At 38.4% G+C, this 21,359-nt stretch overlaps 2 protein-coding genes across 3 annotated transcripts; one reads left to right on the forward strand and one right to left on the reverse strand.

The window, feature by feature from the left end:
- Window positions 1-31: 31 nt before the first annotated feature.
- eIF3d1 (eukaryotic translation initiation factor 3 subunit d1) lies at window positions 32-8,254 on the reverse strand. Its single transcript, XM_028305929.1, has 10 exons — window positions 7,952-8,254; window positions 7,565-7,755; window positions 7,003-7,156; window positions 6,530-6,639; window positions 6,307-6,445; window positions 4,468-4,628; window positions 3,800-3,931; window positions 2,856-3,062; window positions 1,234-1,429; window positions 32-570 (listed from the first exon to the last, which is right to left on the reverse strand). Exons 1-10 carry the CDS (start codon window positions 8,142-8,144, stop codon window positions 410-412), a joined length of 1,644 nt encoding a protein of 547 aa, XP_028161730.1. The 5' UTR covers window positions 8,145-8,254; the 3' UTR covers window positions 32-409.
- Window positions 8,255-10,831: 2,577 nt separating this feature from the next.
- Window positions 10,832-20,583, forward strand: LOC114353811 (facilitated trehalose transporter Tret1-like). Of its 2 annotated transcripts, none has more exons than XM_028305932.1 (9): window positions 10,832-10,852; window positions 14,978-15,026; window positions 15,182-15,279; window positions 16,538-16,672; window positions 17,014-17,097; window positions 17,472-17,750; window positions 18,276-18,396; window positions 19,241-19,375; window positions 19,684-20,583. In XM_028305932.1, the coding sequence occupies exons 2-9, from the start codon at window positions 14,981-14,983 to the stop codon at window positions 20,256-20,258; spliced, it is 1,473 nt and encodes a 490-aa protein (XP_028161733.1). In that variant the 5' UTR covers window positions 10,832-10,852; window positions 14,978-14,980; the 3' UTR covers window positions 20,259-20,583. The 2 variants fall into 2 exon arrangements, with proteins under 2 accessions (XP_028161733.1, XP_028161732.1); XM_028305931.1 differs by lacking the exon at window positions 10,832-10,852 and adding an exon at window positions 11,478-11,710.
- Window positions 20,584-21,359: the final 776 nt, after the last annotated feature.

Here is a 21,359-nt window from a genome sequence, read left to right on the forward strand (position 1 = left end):
AATTTCATTTTCTTTTCAATAAAACACAGAATGTGACAGTAAAATTGTATTCTGCTGAATATGAATATACAATACATTGATTATCTTCAACTATGGAAAACTTAAAGGCCTACACTTTACCAAATACCGACCTGTATTAAAATTCTCGCTACACAAAATACATAGAAATATAACGAAAATATTACACCCGGCGCTGTATAGGTGTTATAAAATATTGTCACGTGTTACCAGAGCTTAAGCTTTAAATCCTTTAGACGTTGCTGTCGTAAAAAAAACAGAAGTAATCGTGTTACTCAATACTGAGACGTATTCCCGTGGCGTAAGCTCAAATTCTAGAATGTTTCCGTTCGTTCGAATTCAGTAGTAACCGCGTGATACAATATTGGTACGTGTTACCGGGGCGTAGGGTCTAAATCCTCTTAGCGTTCCCGTAGGCGTAGAGGGGCGCGAAGGGCGTGTCCGCGGGCTCGTCCCCGCTCTCTTCGGACGCGTCCGACTCGAACGTGTTGTCCGGGATGTCGTACAGACGGATCAGCGGCTTGTTGGGGTCCTTCATGATCAGGTATTTGCCTGAAACGCATTCGGACGGTGTTAACAAACTGTGGTGCGATTGTGTAAGGCAATCGTATTCATTTGAAAGTTCATAACGTACGTTATGATATGTCAAACGGCTAATTCTAATTGTGTGCGGAGTTCATAAAACGATAACGATTTGATCGTTAATTTATACGATGGTTTGGGTTTCAAAGAACTAACACAGATTTGAGTTGGCTATGATTTTTATTGGTCAGGCCGTTCCGCGCTGTAAGCTTGTATTATTCACAAAATAAGAGTAGACCAAAAAATACTGACGTATCTGGTCGATACAAGAAATCGATCCCAATAAATCGAAAAGGGTGTGATATAAGACTCCATTGAATTACATTAGCCAATAAAAATACTGTAGTAACATTTTAAATTCCATTTTTCTTCTTTAGAGCCTTTGCTAAAACTTTTAAAGCAGCGCTTGCGTGTGACATATTATTATGTTCGCACGTTCCGTGCATCTACGCAAGTTTTAGCGTAGGCCCTTAGGGTTATTCTAAAACGAGGTCTTAGGGTCTAGACAAAGTGCACATTTTGAAACCAGTCGAAAAGCTTTTTTTTGTATGGAGTTTTGACGGATTCGATTTTCGACTCGATCAAAAAGTACATTTTGTCCAGGAGGGACTACATACATAAGGGGACACTCACCGTCCTTCTGCTTCATGCATATGTCGATGATGCAGCGCAGGATGCCCCAGGCGTTGTCCATGGACAGGTTGATCTGCGCCGCGAACTCGTGCGGCTTGAACTGCTGCGTGCCCAGGATCACGTGGCGCGAGTTGTCGCGCACTTGCGCGCGGGACACGTAGCCGAACTTGATCTGGTCGGAGCCGGCTAGCAGGGCCTGGGGAATTCGGATGCGATTAAAGTTGATGAATGATTATTTTTATTTTATTTTCTTTATTAGGAAAACATACAGCTTATATTATGATACAAGTAGCATAAAAATTATAAGTTTTACACAAGCCTATGAGTTTTTCGCTGATAATTTAAAATTGAAAAGACAAATTCACAATACTTACAGCTAACTTAAACATTTAAAACATTTCAAACCATGCGCAAATCTTATTTATAAGGTGTATTAATACACATTTTATGCCTTTATTAGGCCACGGAACCGCATAGGCTTCTCGTGAAATATGTCAATGTGACCATAATCACAGTCATACTTTTCGCAGGCTCTAATGACAAAACAGTTATTTCTATAATAATAGTTCTACATAGTGGCGTCATAAAAGTTTTCCCGTGTCTTGCGTATTATGCTGTTTCTGTACTAGAGCTCAATAACGAGATAAGAAGGTTCAAGGTCACCGATGTAGCGGGCTATGCTCGGAGCTTCCCTGCGTGATCGAATCAGAAATGAAGAGATCCACAGGAGAACCAAAATGACCGACATAGCTCGCAGAATTACTAAAATCAAGTGGCAGTGGGCGGGGCACATAGCTCGCAGAAATGATGGCCGTCGGGGCAGAAAAGTTCTCAAGTGGTGACCACGGGCTGGAAGACGTAGCGAAGGGAAGGCCTACTACTAGGTGGTCCGACGATCTGGTAAAGGTCACGGGAAGAACCTGGATGCGGGCAGCGCAAAACCGTGGAAAACCTTGCGGGAGGCCTTTGTCCAGCAGTGGATGTCATTTGGCTAAAACGAGAGCACAATATCACCATTAGGGTGGGTCAAAAAAATTTTTTTTGAGTAATCGATTTCTAATAGCGAAAATATGTTGTAGTTAGGTATCATTATAAACCCTTTAAAATATTATTGAATTATTTTAAGTGGAACAGCCCGCGCAACGTCATTGAAGTTTTGAAAAAAAAAGTTTCAGTATCAACTTTTACACCCTAAGTTACACGTTTGAAGTTGGGCATAGTTTAATGTTGTAATTAATATCCATTGAAATACACGTTACTTCTGTTAGAAACCGTGTTGTTTATTAAAAGACAATTTTTTGAGGTAAGTACATTCAGGCTAGTTTCTTCTGAAATCATGTGAAATTATAAATTTTGTAATTTTTGTTTTATGCTTTGGAAGTTAAATTTTTCTATCATGTCAGATAATAGACAGTCATACAAGTGTCCTATATTAGTAACTTTAGAAGATATAAAANAATCACCATATTTACCTGCACAGTCCACTTGGCCAGCTTGCACGAGTTGTTCCTAAGCTCGTTGGCCAGCACTGCACCGCGCTGAGTGTCGAGTTTCTGGCGCCACTCTTACAGTTGTCGTAGCTCTAATGCCTGCGTACTAGAGTTCAATATCACCACATTTACCTGCACAGTCCACTTGGCCAGCTTGCACGAGTTGTTCCTAAGCTCGTTCGCCAGCACTGCACCGCGCTGCGTGTCGAGTTTCTGGCGCCACTCCACGCCGACGGCCAGTTTTGAGTCCCATTCGTTCAGCGCCTTGATCGACAGGAACTGGGTCTCGCCTTGAGGCCCTTGCATCACGGCATCGTGCTCGCAACGCGCTACTAGCACCTGGTTGATGGAATACATAAATTATTACACATAAACAAGTGTTTATAAACTAAGTAAAGATTGTAATGCCCATAGCATTACAATCTTTACTTAGGGAACTGAGGGAAGTCGAACCTTAATTTCGAACTCCTCCTATGTTCTGATTAATTTCATTGCGTCTCCAATGACAGTTTAACTTTCCCCCGGGACAAACTTGACCTTCATTGGTTGGGTTTTTGTGGCGGTCAAGCTGTAGATCCTGGCTACACAGGAGTTGCAGTGGTGGGAACGAGAGGTGGGAATAGTCCCGTTATAGGGAACTGACTGTTTGCGACTTATTTGTAGTCTTCGCGCGTCACCTTTGGTCTTCCAACAGGTGCATAACTGCATAATTTTGATTTTTATACGATTACGCCTTTTCTTACAAAGGTCGCGTCTAATCTTGATGATGATAGAAATGCCGTTTTATAAAAGTTAAAGATAGTCGCGGCTTCTCATATTGTCGAATTTTTAAGAAGCAATCGAAAGGGGGAATAATCTCACCATGATATTAACACATAAATCCTGAATTCATATTATTTTTCATCGAACGACATACAAAGTGGACAGACGACCTCATGAAGGGAGCAGGAAGGCTCAGCATGTAGGCCGTTAAGAACCGGTCAATCTCGAAATCATTAGGGAAGGCCTGTTCAGCAGTGGACGTTATGTGGCTGAAATGATGATGATAGTAAGTAACATAGCAAAGTAATACATACCACGCCATTATTGAGGTTCCACTTGCGGTAGCGGTAGCCCACCGAGGCGACCTCGCCCTCCTCCTCCTCCGACACGAATGGGTTGGACTCCGGGAATTTGTATTTGGGCTCTGCGGTGCCAGATTTCAGCACCTGACAGAACAAATAAATATTTGAAATAATTAGGCATAAGTAGGATAATTTTCACTCAAATTGAGTAGAAAACTTTATCACTCAAATTGTGGGCTTACTATAAAAATAAACATGTCACTAAAATAAAAACTATTAACCTCTTTCTTGAACTTAGCTTTATACTGAAAAAACTAATGTCCATCACTTACTCAAGGGAGATAGTGTTTCATAATAACTTGTTGTTTGTGCCCATGGGGATTAAAATAAAAAAAAAAACAAGCTTAATAATTTTATTTTTGAAAGAATGAAAGTAAATAACTTTATTTTGGCAACAACAAATTCAGGCAACAAAGACATACACAAAAAAAATTATAACTAAGTTGCCAAAAAAGGTCACCCACTCAGTAACATCTTCGTTTTTGAGGACACAGCGTCTTCAGATAATTATATTGATTTACTAAAGTGGTTTAGGTAATTCTCAATCAGACAAACGCAGTGCAGGTTACATGATATTATCCTGCCACTAATTAGACTACTTCTTGGCTCAAAATACTGACCTGCTGGCTGAAGTTATGGTTGATGAACGTGGCTTCCAGCGCCAGGTTGCGCGGAGAGTTGATGGAATTGCCGTCGTCTGCCGGAGGCTCCACAGACGTCTCGTTCACGGTCAGCAAGTCGAACTCAGTGTTGTCACGCTTGTCCAGGAAGAGCTTGTCACCTGAAAAAAGTATTGAAGGTGTTATTATGCAACTAAAGCCTGGTCCGTGAGCACGTAGAATTTTGTCCAATGACCCCAAGCTACCCATCCTTATCGCTCGCACACTCACTGCGGGCGCCCGTCGCACAGTCGCGACAGCAATATAATTACGCGCGAGCGATAAGGATGGGTAGCTTGGGGTCATTGGACAAAATTCTACGTGATCACGGACCAGGCTTTAGTGGTGCATGTGACTTGATTAAAACTAGAGGTTTGCACCGGAGCAGTGAGTACCGGAGAATAACCGGTGATTTACCGGTAAAAGTAATCGATTGAAATAATCGGTATTTAACCGATTGATCTCCGGTGATCGTCGCATCTATTTTTTATATAATAAAGTAACACAAATAAAAGACACATTCAACAATATTTTGTTTTATACAATTATTTAACAAGTGGCATGTTAAATAATATAATTAGAAAGAAACAAGGTTGTAAATAAGTGTATTTACAACCTTGTTTCTTTCTAATTATATTATTTTTTCAGTCATTAATTCAAAACGGTCTTGTCCGTTTATGTGATTCATTTCACTAGCAACTAACTGGCCAAATAATTTGTTGCAATGTTCGTGATTATTTTTGTAATTTTCTGTTTGCATTCCTTTTTCATTGCTCATTACTATGGGTTGCTTTTTTGGTATATTTCTAGCACAATCACCTTCTGGTTCTTCGTCAAAAAATGTCATCCTTTGCGCATATTCTTCAAATAAATCTAAATAGAATAAAAAATAGGTAAATAAAAAAAATAAAATAAATAAATAATAAAATAAAATAAGTAAAATAAAAATAAATAAATACTAAACGATAGAAGAAACATGTTACGCTATGATGCTGTTGACATGTTGTGTTTCTTAAGAGCGTTTACGCCGTTTGGCGCAAAAACAGTACTTTTTCAACTCGTTACAATCATTAACCAGTAATACTACAAATATGTTATAGGCATAAATAGTTAGGCAATTTCGTCGTCTANTCAAAATCAGCATTTGCTAACAATATAAAACGTTTTTTTTTCTTAATAAATGATTATATAAAGTATATCAATCGCTTATTCTTATTTCATCATTTTGAATGTATAATTAAAAAATAGAAACAAAATTTCTTTATTCTCCGGTGATCTCCGGTTTTTCACCGGAGATTGCCCGATCACCGGTGAATTCAATCGGTTGTTAAAATCTCGCTCCGGTGCAAACCTCTAATTAAAACCGAGTATTTATTGCGACTTATAAATGTCACGATGTTAAAGGCTACAATGCTGTGACTAATTTAAAACTGAGGATTTGGCTGTATAGCTAATGTCTCTGCCTGAAAAAGGAAAGAAAAGAACCAGTTGAAGAAGTGAAATTCTTCCGGTTTAATGCACACTTTTTTCAGATCACTTCTTTTATTAAGCAGGAAAAGGTGTTAACATTTAAAAAGGAGTAAATATGTAGCTGTAGAAATGTTAAAATCTTCAGCATCGCTACTAACGCTCGTTAGTCGTTAGTAGCACGTTAGCATCGCTTCTGTAGTGCGTTGCAAATGCGACTAAGGCGCGTTAATATTGATGCTGTCGCTCGTTAACGAAACACGCGACAGCATAGCTACAAAAAGTCGCCGTGGGCGAGGGCCCTTAGAGATGTAAAGAAGTTTTGTTGCTTACCAATCTTCTCAATGACAATGTCCCATGAGTAGTTGGAGCGAGTGCAGCACATAATAGTGGCCAGGATGGCATCCGTGGCATACACGGTGCCAGTAGTCTTACTCAGTCTTCGAATGACAGGGTCGTCAGTAGTTGTCACCTAGTAAAATTAAAATAATAGAAGGTAAATAAAAAAATTATGAGAACCCTATAGTATTTCAGTACATTTCTTGTGATAACATACCGTATGGAAGATACGATCAATGCGTTGCAGTGGCTTCTCATGCTTGACATTAACACGGTCATAAGCCTTATCATAGTATTCCAAGGTGCCGCAGCATACAATGTCTTCCCCTGAAATACATAAATAAATAATAAATATAAATAATAATAATAAATATTTATTCACTTAAACAACCCAGTAATTTACAATATAAAGTAATCAGTAAAACTACGTTACTCTAGGGTTAGTTTTAATTTTTAGTGTCACAAAAACTTGGAACCCTGACCCGGAAACTAGTAAAAAACTGTATTATCAGGGTCAGTGATTCCTCAAACGGATTTAATTTAAAAAAAAACACAGGACAGTGTTTAAACAACCAGGAAGTGGGTTACTGAGTTACATAAAAATTATTAAGATAAATGTTTTAAGATCGTGCAGAGATATTTTAAAAGTAATTTTTACATTTTTAAGTAATATTGAAATTTTCAAATTACCTTCCTTGATGCCAGGCAAAGACAACTTCGCAAGACGTGGGAAGTCCATGTCTTCAATGGTAACCCAAGTGGGTCGTACAGTCACAGAAGCATCTCGGATCTTCATGGGAGCACCACGCTGGCCCCATCTCTTTCCTAGTTTACGGTCACGTTGCTGTAAAAAGTTTTATCATTAAAAATCACATTCATTACAACCTACAATTCATTGCAAACTTCTGTGATACTATTATAAACAAAATACTGCATTTATTACACAATCACAATTTTGAATACACAAACAATATCTAGTTTATAAGTGTTTATGATCTCTAGTGTAATAGAACTTAAGTTTGTTTAGACACAACACTACACAAACATTGTTAAAAGAAATTGTTTGTTTTGCTTCCTAAACTCTAGGCAATGTGTAGGGTGTCTGTCAATTTAGAAAAGATATGCTCCCGGAGAGGAGACCAAAAAAAATGCCTAGAATATTGGAGTTTGTACAGACGACGGCACGTCAACGTAACCACTGTGGGTTATTGTGCAGTTGTAATAGGGGCGAGTTTGCAACAAAATTGGGTACCTTGTTCAGCGTAGTCATGCCGCCAGGAGTCCTAGCGCCGCGAGCGCCACGGCCGCGCTGACCACGGGCGCGCCCGCGCTGGTACGGCGGCTTCTGCACGCGCGTCGTGTCCACCAAGTGGAAGGTGCTCTCGTCTTCATCGTGGAAGTACGCGTACGACGAACCAGCGCCGAATTGGGACGCGTATTTGTCTGATTATACAAAAAAATCTTTCTAAAACCTTGATTATGATAAGATGGTATACTAAAGTTACAGCTGGCTGTAGTAATGAAACAAGTTTCCTTGCAAGTTGGAAGGGTAAACGAAACGTCACTATAACCTCAAAACCCCATGTTTTCAACTTTCTTCTGACATAATTAAATACAAGTGGATAGTTGTTGCACTTACTCTGGTATTTTTTGTCCTGTACAACGGTCCAATCACTGATTTTCCCTAAACGATCGCCTTTGCTAAAGGGTTGGTAAGGCATGTCCCGAAATTGCTCCGGCATTTCGCAAGGCCCCCATCCTGTTGGATTATCTTGTATTACTGGCGCTACGAATCTTATCGGCTCTTCGGCCGGTAACACATGTTCTGACATCACGGTTTTATTGATAGTTGATGCTATTTTTTAATTATTTTACACTAAAAATCAACATTGATGCCACACGACACTTTCCCAAAAGCAAGGAATAGACTAAAGAGTTTTTTAAGTTTGACAGCTGCCACACCACAGACGACAAGCATTGAGTCTATGATAATAATAATGCAACGGCTTTATAGACTCAAGCGTGCATGCAAAAATAAAATGGCGATATTTTTGGGAACCGGCGCCGGCATGCAGCGCGGCAGGCACTTCCTTATTTTTTTATTAAAGGAAGTAACTACTATCCGTTTGCTTTAAGTTTGCCGCTGGCGATATGACGTCACTCGAAGGGAAGCGTCTATAACTATATCAAACTATATTTAAAATATTTTTTATTTATTATTATTGATAAAAATTGTGTAAAATTGCGTAAAATAAGACATATTAATTGCGTTTAATCGCGGTTGGGGGAGGGGACGCGCATTCCACGGACCGGCAAACTTAGCGCAAACGGGTAGTACCTACCCCATTACTCGCATAGCTTGCTGTTTTTCTGAACGGTAAGGAAATGGGCAGTGACATGCGATAAAAAATGTCCTACTCGATCTTCGAATGCACCATGCTCTACCTACTTTTGTAGGGTTTAGAGGAGTAGGTAGAGTATTTTTTCATTAAATGTGTTTCATTGATTTGCTATGTTTACATAACGCAAAGGTGGTCAAGGCAGGCGTCTTCTAGTTGCCATGTAGGTAGGTATGTGGACTTGACTTGCATGCTCAGATAAGTGCATGAGTGTAAAAAACTTCCCCCACTTAAGTAGGTATTTTACTGCGAATGGAATTGGCTTACGATCGGTAGGTACTTTTTAAAAGACCCTCTTTTATAAAGGGCCCTTATTAAAACCGAATGACGGAGTTCCCCTAAAATGACCATGATAAATGGCCAAAGGGCATGATGATAACGATGTATGGTAGGGTAGTAGGTATCTACATGAAAACATCGCTAAAAATATCACAGTGTTTATTATTGTCAGTTTACTCGTACAACGTTTCCAAGAATGTGCAATTTTTCTAAGAAGTTAGTATATTTATGTGGTATCCTTCCGTTTGGCCAAATTACTTTTCGCCAAATTTCACTTCGCAAACAACTTATCGCCAAAGTTTCATTTCCCAAATGAACTTTTAGCAACTGTACTTTTCGCAACTGATTCATTTGGTCAAATTATCATTTGGCCAAATTTTACTTGGCAAATGTTTATATAGCAAATGTTTTATGTTGCCAAATATTATATCCCAAATAATTTGTTTGGTCAAATTGACACTTCACATACTTACCCACCGTTACCCACAAATCAAAGCATAAGGCACATGATCATGGTTTTCACAATAATTTTATGTAAAACATTGCAGAAAATAGTATGGTTGCAAAAAGTAGGTATTGCAGAAAATAGTAGGTTAGGTTAGGTTAGAACAGTGACCCTTAATGCGCGAAGGCGAGCGAAGCGTGCCGCGGCAGCGGCCGCCGAGCGCTAGAATCACCTCTATTGTTAATGAATCATTTGGAAATTTCGATACAAAGAATGAAATAAGGAAATTAATGTAGAACAAATTTTATATTAACTCCTCACTAAACAAAATAATAACCATAAGCTAATTTGTATACCATTCTATGCACCAATCAAATTATTTTGTAAATAGTTTATCGTGAAATATTTTTGCCTAATGAAACATTTGGCAAACCATACTTTGCCAAACAATAATTTGCTAAACAATAATATGCCAAAAAAAACATTTGCGAATTAAAAGTTTGCAATAAGTTGCTTTGCCAAATGAGAATTTGCCAAATGAAAATTTGCGAAACGTTGTTTGCGATGTGATAATTTGGGAAACGTTTTTTGGCCAAACATTAGTAATCCTATTTATGTAGATAGGTACGTATATAAAATTACCTACTTACATACCTAATTAGTTTACATATCTACACCACACGATGCTTTAAGAAAAGGACAGTGATTATTATGTAACAAAATCAAATAAAGTTGACTGTGTGCTGCTGAGAATTCCATATGGCATTAAGTTTGCCTTTTACAAGGCGCAATAGCTTTAAATAAAACATTTGCGACTGCGTTCATTTTCTTTTAATGTATCTCTCAAACTAAATAAACTTTGCTTTGCTTGTAGTAAAAATCTAGTTTCGAACCGGCTACAACGGGAACTGTGAGGCCATCTACTAATCCCAATTTCTTCTAACAACACATAAGTAGGTAATGTGTAAAAATCCAGTAAGTCGTCGTCGTCGCGTATTGTATTGTTTCGTCGTCGTCGTCGCGTATTGGAATTTCTTAATTACCTATATTAGAAGAACCTTTAAATATTTAGAGGTGTCTAAGAAACCAAAATTCTTGCATACTTAGTATCCCTGAAGTGCTAGCCCAGAGATAAGTCAGTACCGTACAGGATTTTTATTAAGTTCTAATAAAATATATTTTAAGATTACCTTGTTATCACCTCGGTTCTTGCTATTTGCTGATAAAAACAGAATATTTTGCCAAACCGATTAGATTATTGGACTCTGTACATAGAGTCGATAATAATATGCTTCGGAATCCCCAAAGGAAAAATCACTTAAGGGTTCTATTTAAACAGGTAGTAGCGGATTATGGGGTACAATCTAGTTTAATTAGTTCGCCACGAAAAACGCAGAATCAGAGACTTTATGAGATCGTAAGTGTACCTAAGTTGAATTATTAATTTCCATAATTTTTGTTTCATTTGGGTTCGTTCGTTCGTTCGTTTCAGCCGAAAGACGTCCACTGCTGGACATTTAAGTATTTAGTACAAGAAACTTTATGCGTGAGTGAGATTGTGCTGTGAGTGTTAGTGACTCTAGTTCCCAACTTGGGAACCATGAATCTTTATTTTTAGGGTAAATAGGAGCCGAGTGTCCCCATGAAGGGAACGTATGTTACAATCTATTTATTTTAAACGTCCAATGTAACATTACATACTTAGTTAGTAGTTAGTATTTATTTAACTATGTAAATAGTCGCTAGCGCTACACTCTCTCCTACTCTACTAAGAAGATACTTACTTAAATATATTTTTATATTTTGTTTATTGATTAAAAAGCCTACATTGATTGCAACATTAAATTAAATATGCAACAAAGTTAAGATAGCTAATTAATTACAATGTTAACTGTAAGAATTGCTGTCAATGCGTAGCGAGCGAGTTAGTGAAACACAGGCCAACGTAGTGCACTTAGGTACCTACATACACTAGATACCTACTTAGGTATGTATGAATGAATATACCCACTCAGTCGGGCACACGAGAGACGAGACGAAAAATCGTTCTGTCAGTTTCGCGCAACGCGTTGGGACTTCGACACGTTTTGCGTTCGGTTGCGACTCCATATCTGTGGTTGCGACAATGTTTGGTTTTAACAAATCGTGATGTCCCTTTAGTTTGAATGAACCTGTCAGTTTTTTAACCAAATATTACGCGACCTGTTCATTATTTTTATTATTCTTGAATCGGTTTGTTTGTGTTTATGGGTAAAGAGTAGAGCGAGAGTTATTGGTGAGTAATCTTGGTATAATTGGAATAATAAGTACTAATAATTTATTCTTAGTAAAGAAATAATGCATGTTAATGATAAGGGGTTATTGTTAGCAAATGCAGTTTCTGTTAAAAACAAATTCAACGTTTTTCACGATTTCAGTCGTAGAGTAGGCAACCTAAAATGTAAACAATGTAGGTACCTACATACGTGTAAACTAAAGTAAATAAATTCCTGCGTCCGTTCTAATGTCGTGTTCTTGAAATTTTCGTTTTATTATTTACCTACTGCTTTATTTTGAAATTTTGTTTGATGTTTAAGTACCTATAAAAAGTTGGTATCAGAATAATTACCTAACTACTTATCACTTAGTAGAAAATTACCTACGCAATTTGAAGTTACCTATTTTAAAACAATTTTCTTTTATATACAAAGCTAACACAAATGAGGCCCCCGTTCTTACAACCTAAGTAGGGCGACTAGATAACGGATAAACACTAATAAACATAATTAAATAGATTACGTATTAAACATTATTTATTTACTAGCGGCCGCCCGCGACTTCGTACGCGTGGATCCCGTTTTACACCCTTCATCTATCTTACGCGGTTTAGATTTTTTCATACAAATGTTTTTTCCCGCTAACTCCCGTTCCCGTGGGAATTGTGCAATATCCTGTTGTAACTAAGCTTTAAGTTTACTAAGTTACCTGCATGCCAAATTTCAAGCGTCTAACTTAAGCGGTTTAGATTTTTCATACAAAAGGATTTTCCCGCTAATTCCCGTTCCCGTGGGAATTCCTAAGTATACTATAACCTGCCCAGGAGTATGAAGAATAATGGTACCAAGTTTTGTTAAAATCCGTTGAGTAGTTTTTGTTTCTATAAGGAACATACAGACAGACAGACAGACAGACAGACAGACAGACAGACAGACAGACAGACAAAAATTTTACTGATTGCATTTTTGGCATCAGTATCGACACAGTAGATAAATCATATACAATACTGTGGTATCGATCACTAATCACCCCCTGATAGTTATTTTGAAAATATATTTCATGTACAGAATTGACCTCTCTACAGATTTATTATAAGTATAGATTTAGGGATAATAAAACACTACATTCATGAATCTGACAAATAAATGCATTTGGCCCTCTGCAGGATTTAACCGTGCCTTTTTCCTGTAATGCGGTTTTCGGCATGCATGCGGACCAAATCCGGGTTTATTCCCGTTGTCCCCAAAAGTGGAAACAAATTAAATAATTAAATTCCCATCAGTGGGGACGGGTTATTCCCAAAGGTCCGACTCTATAGTTCTTATTTCCTACCGGGTCTATGAAATCTTAAAATGTTAATAGACAATGCTTTTTTATTTTTGCTGTCGTGGACCCGTTGGGAATCAAAGTATGAGCTAAACAGTAGAACTGTGGACCTTTGGGAATAAGTCGTGGGGACTAGCCTGGTGTGGACTACGGGAATAAACCCCAGATCCGCACACGGCGATGCGGATTTTCGCATCACAGGAAAAAGGCTTTAGTTAGTCCTAGACAGTAGTAGTACTTACATACTAAATGTAAATAATACTTTAACATGGGATTGGTCTATAATAAATGACATTAATCAATTTTTTAATTCCATATGAAGACGTTTTTGCGTGATCTGCGTGGAATTTCGTAAATGGTAAATGATCATTCACATAAAATCGTTAAAAATTTAACTTCACGCAAACGATATTTTTCATGAGTAACCAATTGCCGGACACCGGACGATCTGATGAGGGTTTGAAGAACCATCACATTAGACTAGAATTATTATTGCTTATTGCATAAAATGTTAAGCTTGGTGCTGTCGTTTGTATAATAATACTAGCGGCCGCCCGCGACTTCGTACGCGTGGATCCCGTTTTACCCCCGTAGGGGTGGAGTTTCGTAAAATCCTTTCTTAGCGGATGCCTACGTAATACCTATCTACCTGCATGTCAAATTTCAGCCCGATCCGTCCAGTGGTTTGGGCTCTGCGTTGATAGATCACTATGTCAGTCAGTCACCTTTGAGTATAGATAATGGAATCGACATCCTATTCACTCCTATTATTTACACTAATTAATGCCACAACTAATGCTCTAAAGCGCAATAGTTAGTTAAAGGTAGGTAGGTACCTACCTACCTTTGTGACATTTCTGTGCCGGTAGTTAAGTAGAATTTAAGCCGTATCAACAGCAAAAAGCCGTTATTATGCTGAGGCAATGTCTAGGTAACAAAAAGGGCTTATTTAACGACTCATTCATTTTAATGTTTGGGCGTAGCCTAAACAATGCCGTAACTGTGTGATAAGAATAACGAAATACCAATTTGAGTTGGTCTCCTTCATCACCTTCATGTTGCCCCCAACAGAATGTTAGTTCATCTTTATTTGTTTTTAAGCATTATCATTGTCACTACATAATAAAAAAACTTCCCGCATCTGTCTATCACTTCGTGATAAGCTCTTTTACGAGCTGAGTAAGCTGAGTTTGTTGCGGCGGTTCTTCTCAGCACTTGCCAAATGTTTGTCTCGAAGCGCTGGTAGGGCAAAAAAAGAATGAGACATGTATAGGCTCCTTAAGAGCATTTGACGATTTGCAAGAACTAATTTAATTAGTCTAAACAAATAAAGATAATTTTGATTTTGATTTTACGGATTTTCCTGCAGTTTACATGAATAGAGTAAAGCTAAAATTTTAGTTTAGTAAACCATAGCCAAAAGTGCTTGTAATCAACAAAATCAAGGCTTAAATTAGAATACTTACTCGTATAATAAGTCTTACCGTAACTCCTTATGGACTCGAATGTAGAGATGCCGTGGCGGGCTGTAATAATAATACTTAGGTATAGAAATTAAGTAAGGCTCTATTTTTTCTCTATGCTGATATTCTTTGTCAGTTTCGCTTGTGTTATTATTTACTTATTCGTAAAGTTAGTCTAGGTTAACGAGTTTTTTACATAGTTGCACCTATTGACATCTTTTAGCCATGGTCAAACAAGGAAATGATAAGCAAATTGGCTGGTCGGTCACGTACTATTGTACTAAACTTATTGGTGAGATCTCCTGAGTAGATTGGAGTTTTGGCAAAAACAGAATAGACTGGAGAGAGAAAAGTTGATAGATAGATATATATTTATTTGCAAACACTTTCTAACACACACAATAAGTATACCTAGTTGCAAGTTGCTAGCTAGGAAAGTAGAGAACATTTTGTATCATTATGGATTTTTGATTTAACGAATTCATATTTCATTTCAGAAAATGGAGCACCGTAGCAGAATAGTACAATATCTGGTGGCAGCCTCAGGTGAGTTTCCTATTACACAATACCTGCCTCTCTTTCTTCCTCCTGGTACTCCTGTGAAGCCAAGATTTACAGCTTGGCTGTCTATTGACATAGTGTTCCATGTATTTTAAGCTTCTGATATTAGTCAAAATTCAAGAAGATTTATTTCATTTCAGTGTCCTTGGCGTCCCTAACTCTTGGAGTATCGTCAGCCTGGCCCACACCTGTTCTACCGAAGTTCCATGCCAATGAGACGGGTGTAGAAATAACTGATGTAAGTTATAGACTTATTTTAAACTAGCTTTCCGCCCGCGGCTTCGCCGGCGTGGAATTTTGTCTGTTACAGAAAAACTTTATCGCGCGCATTTCTGTTTCAAAAACCGGGATAATAACTATCCTATGTCCTTTCCCGGGACTCAAACTAGGTATCTCTATGCCAAATTTAATCAAAATCGGTGAAGTGGTTTAGGGCTTAGGCGTGAAACCAAGACAGACAGACAGAGTTACTTTCACATTTATAATTATGAATATAGATAGTGTACCTACTTACCTACTTGTCTCAGTCATACTCGTACAATAAAATAGATTTGTTATAGTCAAAGATAGTAATATCTTGATGGATAGTATAAACTACAAATCTTGCCATATAACCTATCATGAATTTGTACTACATTAATAAGCCTACTTAGCTTTATCAGTTCATTTACCTGAGGACTTAGTAATCCTCAATTTTAACGTAAAAAACAAGGTTGAATGGATTAAGGCCTCATGAATCGTAAATGGCACTGTCTAAATTTTGGGCAGTTAAAGGATTGATGGTATTATGTACGTGGAGTGGTTAATGTGTTAACAAGCGGATTAGTAATAGTAGTGGACAGGACACTTGACTAACACGCGGTAAAGTAAGAGAAGGATAAAGAACGGACTTCACTCGTATCGTAATGTTCTTTACTAAGAACATAGAAAGACCTCTTTCTATATTCTGTGGTAGGTACTTTGGAATTCGCTGCTCGCTCGTCTCATAAGCCTATTAATATTAAGTCAACGTGCAGAATAGCAATAAATAATTGAATTCAATATACACCTCTACCACCTGCGGTGCGATGGTTGTTGGTTGGTAGGCAATATATAAAGGGCAAAACTACTAACGATGTGCTTAGATTAAAAAATGTTCAAGTTGAAACTGTCATCTTGCTGGCTCTACCAGTTGGTTCCAACGCCAATGTCCAATACGTGGATCTGGACATCTTCAAGTTGGCTCCGACGGGACAGGACTGGTATAACAGACAAAATGTAGAGGCTTAACGTAATTACCCGTCCAACGTTGGTACACACTTTTACTTAGGCTGGGTTGCACCATCTTACTTTACCTTTGACAAACGTCTAAAATCTGTCAAACTCCATACAAAAAACACCGGTTATCGTTAAAGTTACGGTCAAATTTAGCTGGTGCAACTCAGCATTGGATGTCACTCAAGCTTTTTCATACTCATAGAGACTATTTTTGCTAAACAACACGTTACTTCTTCCAGCAAGGAGCATCATGGATGTTAGCGATGAACTCGCCCGGGTTCATAGCCGGGAGCTTCGCCACCCGGTTCATCTCGGACAGATTCGGGAGGAAGGCCACTATTCTCGGGAGTGCATTCCCCATGGCTCTGGGAACTGTAAGTTATATTAGCCTCATAATAATTCTAGATTTGATACATAGGGAGGGAGCCATTTTTGTGCAACCTGTTTATACCTATAAATAAATGAGTTTAGAGTCTTCTTAATAATTGTAGGTATCTAATTATTTAAATCAATAGATAAAGTGTTGATAAGTACCTAAATTAACAAAACGCTCCAATATGATACGAGTATAAACATACCAGTGACACCAATTCACAAAAAAATCACAGACCAACGTTATCTTTAATATTGATCAGCGATAAAAATATAATGCATACGTTTCTGTACTAAATCAGTTACTACTGGAAATCACAAAATATTGAATGAATGATTGCAGATTGTACTCCTCTTTGCCAAGACGGCATGGCTCCTGTACATCACCAGGTTTTTATGGGGTGCAAGCACGGGGATGATCGGAACTGTAAGTATTATCCCATATATCCCGTATTATAATATAATACTAGCCTTTGCCCGTGGATTAACCCGCGTGAATTTCAATCTGTCACAGAAAGTTTTTTTTTAGTTTGCAAGTGGGTATTCCACAAAAACATTTTCATGTAAAATATTGGCATAATTATGCCTTCTTAAGCCAAGCTTCTAATTCTACACGCTCTAAGTTTACAATCTAAACACCTTATTCAATTATTGGCTTGGCCGTTTTGTTACAAGAGCATTGGTGTGGCCGGCCCCCAGATTTTGACGTGGTTGAATGTGGTCGGGCCCAAATAAATCGACAATAGATCAGTTTGAAGCATGATCTGAAATAAAAATTACAAGTAACGTCTTCATTTGCAGGTAGTATCAATGTACTTGGCCGAGATAGCCGACAAAGACCTCCGCGGCACCCTCTCCGTGGGCACTCGCTTCATGTTCAACTTGGGCACTCTTCTGGCGATATCAGTGGGACCGTTCCTGTCCTACCAGGCTCTGAACAGTTCTTTGATAGTGCTACCGGTGTGCTACTTCGTGGCTTGCTGGTGGATCCCAGAATCTCCGTACTACTACCTCAAGGAAGGGCGCGTGCACGACGCGGGAAAGACTCTGACGAAGTTGAGGAGTTACAAAGATAAAAAGGTATTGTTATCTCATCATCATCATCATCATCTCAGCCATAGGACGTCCACTGCTGAACATAGGCCTCCCCCAATGCTTTCCATGCTGCCCGGTCGGTAGCGGCCTCCACTCCAGAACCTTGCTGCCCCATCGGCCGTCAGTTCTGCGTACTATGCGCGGGCCTCTCATTGCCACTTTAGCTTGCTAATCCGATCTCATTTCTGATTCGATCTCGCATTTGTTATCTATTAGAATTTATACACTTGTATCGGAGTTAGAGCTCTTACTTCACTCACAGTGAGTGTCTAATAGCATTTAGTTTAGTGTTCTAAAATTAGATGTTCCCACTTTATTATTAGTATCATATGTAAGGGTTTATCGCTGTTCCCTGTTTAGTGATAGCTTTGATACAGAATAATCTCGTCAATGTCGTCTCTTGTCTCGTAATCGTACAATGAATTTACAGTATACCTACTATGTTAAACTCAAAGTAAATGCTATAGATGTAGAGATACATAACAAGAAAGTGGTGTCTCAATTTTGCAGGAGATGGAGGATGAGCTCTCAGCACTGCAGTCGTCCGTGGCCAACGAGATGCGCCGAGACAGCTCCGTCAAAGAGCTCTTCACAGGAAAGCAGTATCGAAGAGCAATTATTATTTCTACAGGTAACTTAACTATCTTATCTAATGTTAATTTTGTTTCAGACTACTGTATAGTATGTCAACAACAGACCTATACAGTGTCAGCCCAAAACTCCGCTACAAGAGTGGCGTTGTCAGTAGCATTCAATACTATGTATTACTGGTATTACCTATACCTAGAAGACCTAGATTAATAAATACCGCAACAATAGGATTTATCTTGTTATAAATGCATGATGCATTCAGTTTAATAAATTCCTGTCAAATCAATGGTATTTGCCCAACATTGCTTTTGCTTATTTTTTTAATCCGCGAGAAACGAATCTCAAGTGGTTTGAATAATACAGTACTTATTATTATTATTCTGTGATAATACTTGTAAATTCGAAAGGGCTACTCCACTTCCTATGGGCCTCATAAGAAGGCTCAAGGTCACCCAAAGGGCGATGGAGCGGGCTATGCTCGGAGTTTCCCTGCGTGATCGAATCAGAAATGAGGAGATCCGCAGGAGAACCAAAGTAACCGACATAGCTCGCAGAATTGCTAAAATCAAGTGGCAGTGGGCGGGGCACATAGCTCGTAGAGACGATGGCCGTTGGGGCAGGAAAGTTCTCGAGTGGCGACCACGGGCTGGAAGACGTAGCGTGGGCAGGCCTCCTACTAGGTGGACCGACGATCTGGTAAAGGTCGCGGGAAGAGCCTGGATGCGGGCAGCGCAGGACCGTTCATTGTGGAAAACCTTGGGGGAGGCCTTTGTCCAACAGTGGACGTCATTTGGCTGAAACGAACGAACTCCACTTCACATTTTTTAAATGTTTATGGTTTCTTCACATACATATAAGTATATTTTGATTTGTTATATTTCCAGGACTGAAGTTGGCACAAATTATGGTGGGGGTGGTGACAGTGCAGCACTACTTGGGAAGGATAATGCAAGATACGAAATCTGATATCAACCTGGCAACGATTTTCATCATATTTGGCGCAGTCAGATTTGTTATAGGTGAGATTCCTAATTACTGAAATAATTTTATGACGAAACAAACTTTAATCTAGCTTTGCGATTTCCGAACCGGGGATTTTGATGAGTTTTTTTTTAAGCCGGATCCAGACGTGTGAAATGCGATGTAATCCACCGTGTAATGTAATGGACATACGTGTAGTATCAGCAGTACTTTACATGCAATGCTCGCAGTGCCGTCCACACGTAGAATTCGTGTTACATTACACGTAATCTTACATTACACGTTACACCCATCTGGACCCGGCTTAATGTTATGTGAGAGTACTTACGTAATTATTATTTTTCAGGTATAATGTCATCGATCCTTGCCGATCGGGTAGGCCGCCGACCTCTGCTCATCTATTCCTTCTTGGGCACAGCAATATGCCACATCATCGCCGGGGCCTACTTCTTCTGCCAGGAAGTCCTCCAAATCGACCAAGCATCACTAACTCCATACGTCATAATACCATTGATTGGAATTTTCGGTTCCAGCATCGTCTCTACAATTGGGTTTGGGTCAATAATTTTCGTCATTCCGGCTGAAATATTTCCTATAAATATCAAGGCTGTAGCTTTGAGTGCTCTGAGTATATACGGTGGCGTTCTGGGCTTCATCGTGGCCAAGTTCTTCCAAGATTTGAAAGACTGGACGGGCCTTTGTGGGGTATTTTGGATATACGCCGGGGTGGCCATAGCTGGGGCGGTATTCTCCTTGTTGTGTGTGCCTGAAACCAAAGGAAAGAGTCTGGAAGAAATACAGATTTTGTTACAAGGAGACTTGTATGATGGTGGGGATGGCAGGACGAGCCAGGTGGCTAAAGCGGATGAAAAAGATACTGAATTACAGGAGCTCAATAAAAAAGATTCGACAAATCTTTAATTCGTTTATGGTTTTTAACTTTCTATAAATTACATATAAGAAATTAATTGCATTTAGTTAATTAAGTTTTAAGTAAACATGACAAATATTATCTTCCTGGAGATTGTTTTAAAATGGTTTGATTTTGCAAGTTAATACTAGATAAAATAACTAGTACTTAACATACTAAAGATGTCATTCACTCGCATTTATTTTTATTAAAACACTGTTTTACAATTCTAAGAATATTGGTCACAATTTCAAGTACGAGTATAGGCTAATGAATACACGGTTCGCGGAAATTGTAAGACTGCCTATTTTAAGTAAATTAGGATATAAAATACTATTATACCTACATATAATTTCATAGATTTTATTGATTATAAACTCAGGTGATAAAATGTCTGATACATAAAATGTAAGTCCGATTAGCTTTAAATCTTAGGATAAGGAGTTACGGAGTTATTTTTTTATAACTAAAAAGCAGTTTTATAAAAACTCTACTGTAGACACAGGCCAGCGATAATTGCTCCAAATAATTTGTTCCATATTTTGTGAAATATTCTTTGCTTGTGAAGATTCTACCGCAGTTGAAAAGTAGCTCGATGATTCATCCTCTTTGACATTATTTTTCATTAAAAATATACGACAATACCTATTGATAGTGAGTATATGTTAAATGTTAACAAGTATTACGTTAAGGCTTTTTGATTTGTGTATCAATCTTGTCAATGGTATTTTTTTAAACTTTTATATGTTTAAATTCAATTGACTTGTGCTCGATCTAGTTTTACTAATAGGTATAATTATGTGTATGTCATTGATCTCTTTGACTATTTGTACGTTTGCTATCACAATATTACAGGATTCTGCTGTAAGCAAATTATTATCTATGTTAATTGTGGACTCTATGTTTTATTCGAGTTCGCACTATTCGACCGTGTTATCACGAGTCCACACATACATGCCATGAGGCTTGTACAGCCAGCATCAAATAGTTGGTGACACATAAAGTGGCCATAAAGTTTGTATTATAGATGACCTAAACTGAACTGTCCCACCAAACTCATGGACAGAGGGACGCCACCATCGTTCAACTATAGTTTCCAACAGTGCAAAAAT

This window comes from Ostrinia furnacalis, unplaced genomic scaffold, assembly GCF_004193835.3.
Source record: "Ostrinia furnacalis isolate ACB-3 unplaced genomic scaffold, ASM419383v2 OfSCF1818, whole genome shotgun sequence".
NCBI classification, from domain to species: domain Eukaryota; kingdom Metazoa; phylum Arthropoda; class Insecta; order Lepidoptera; family Crambidae; genus Ostrinia; species Ostrinia furnacalis.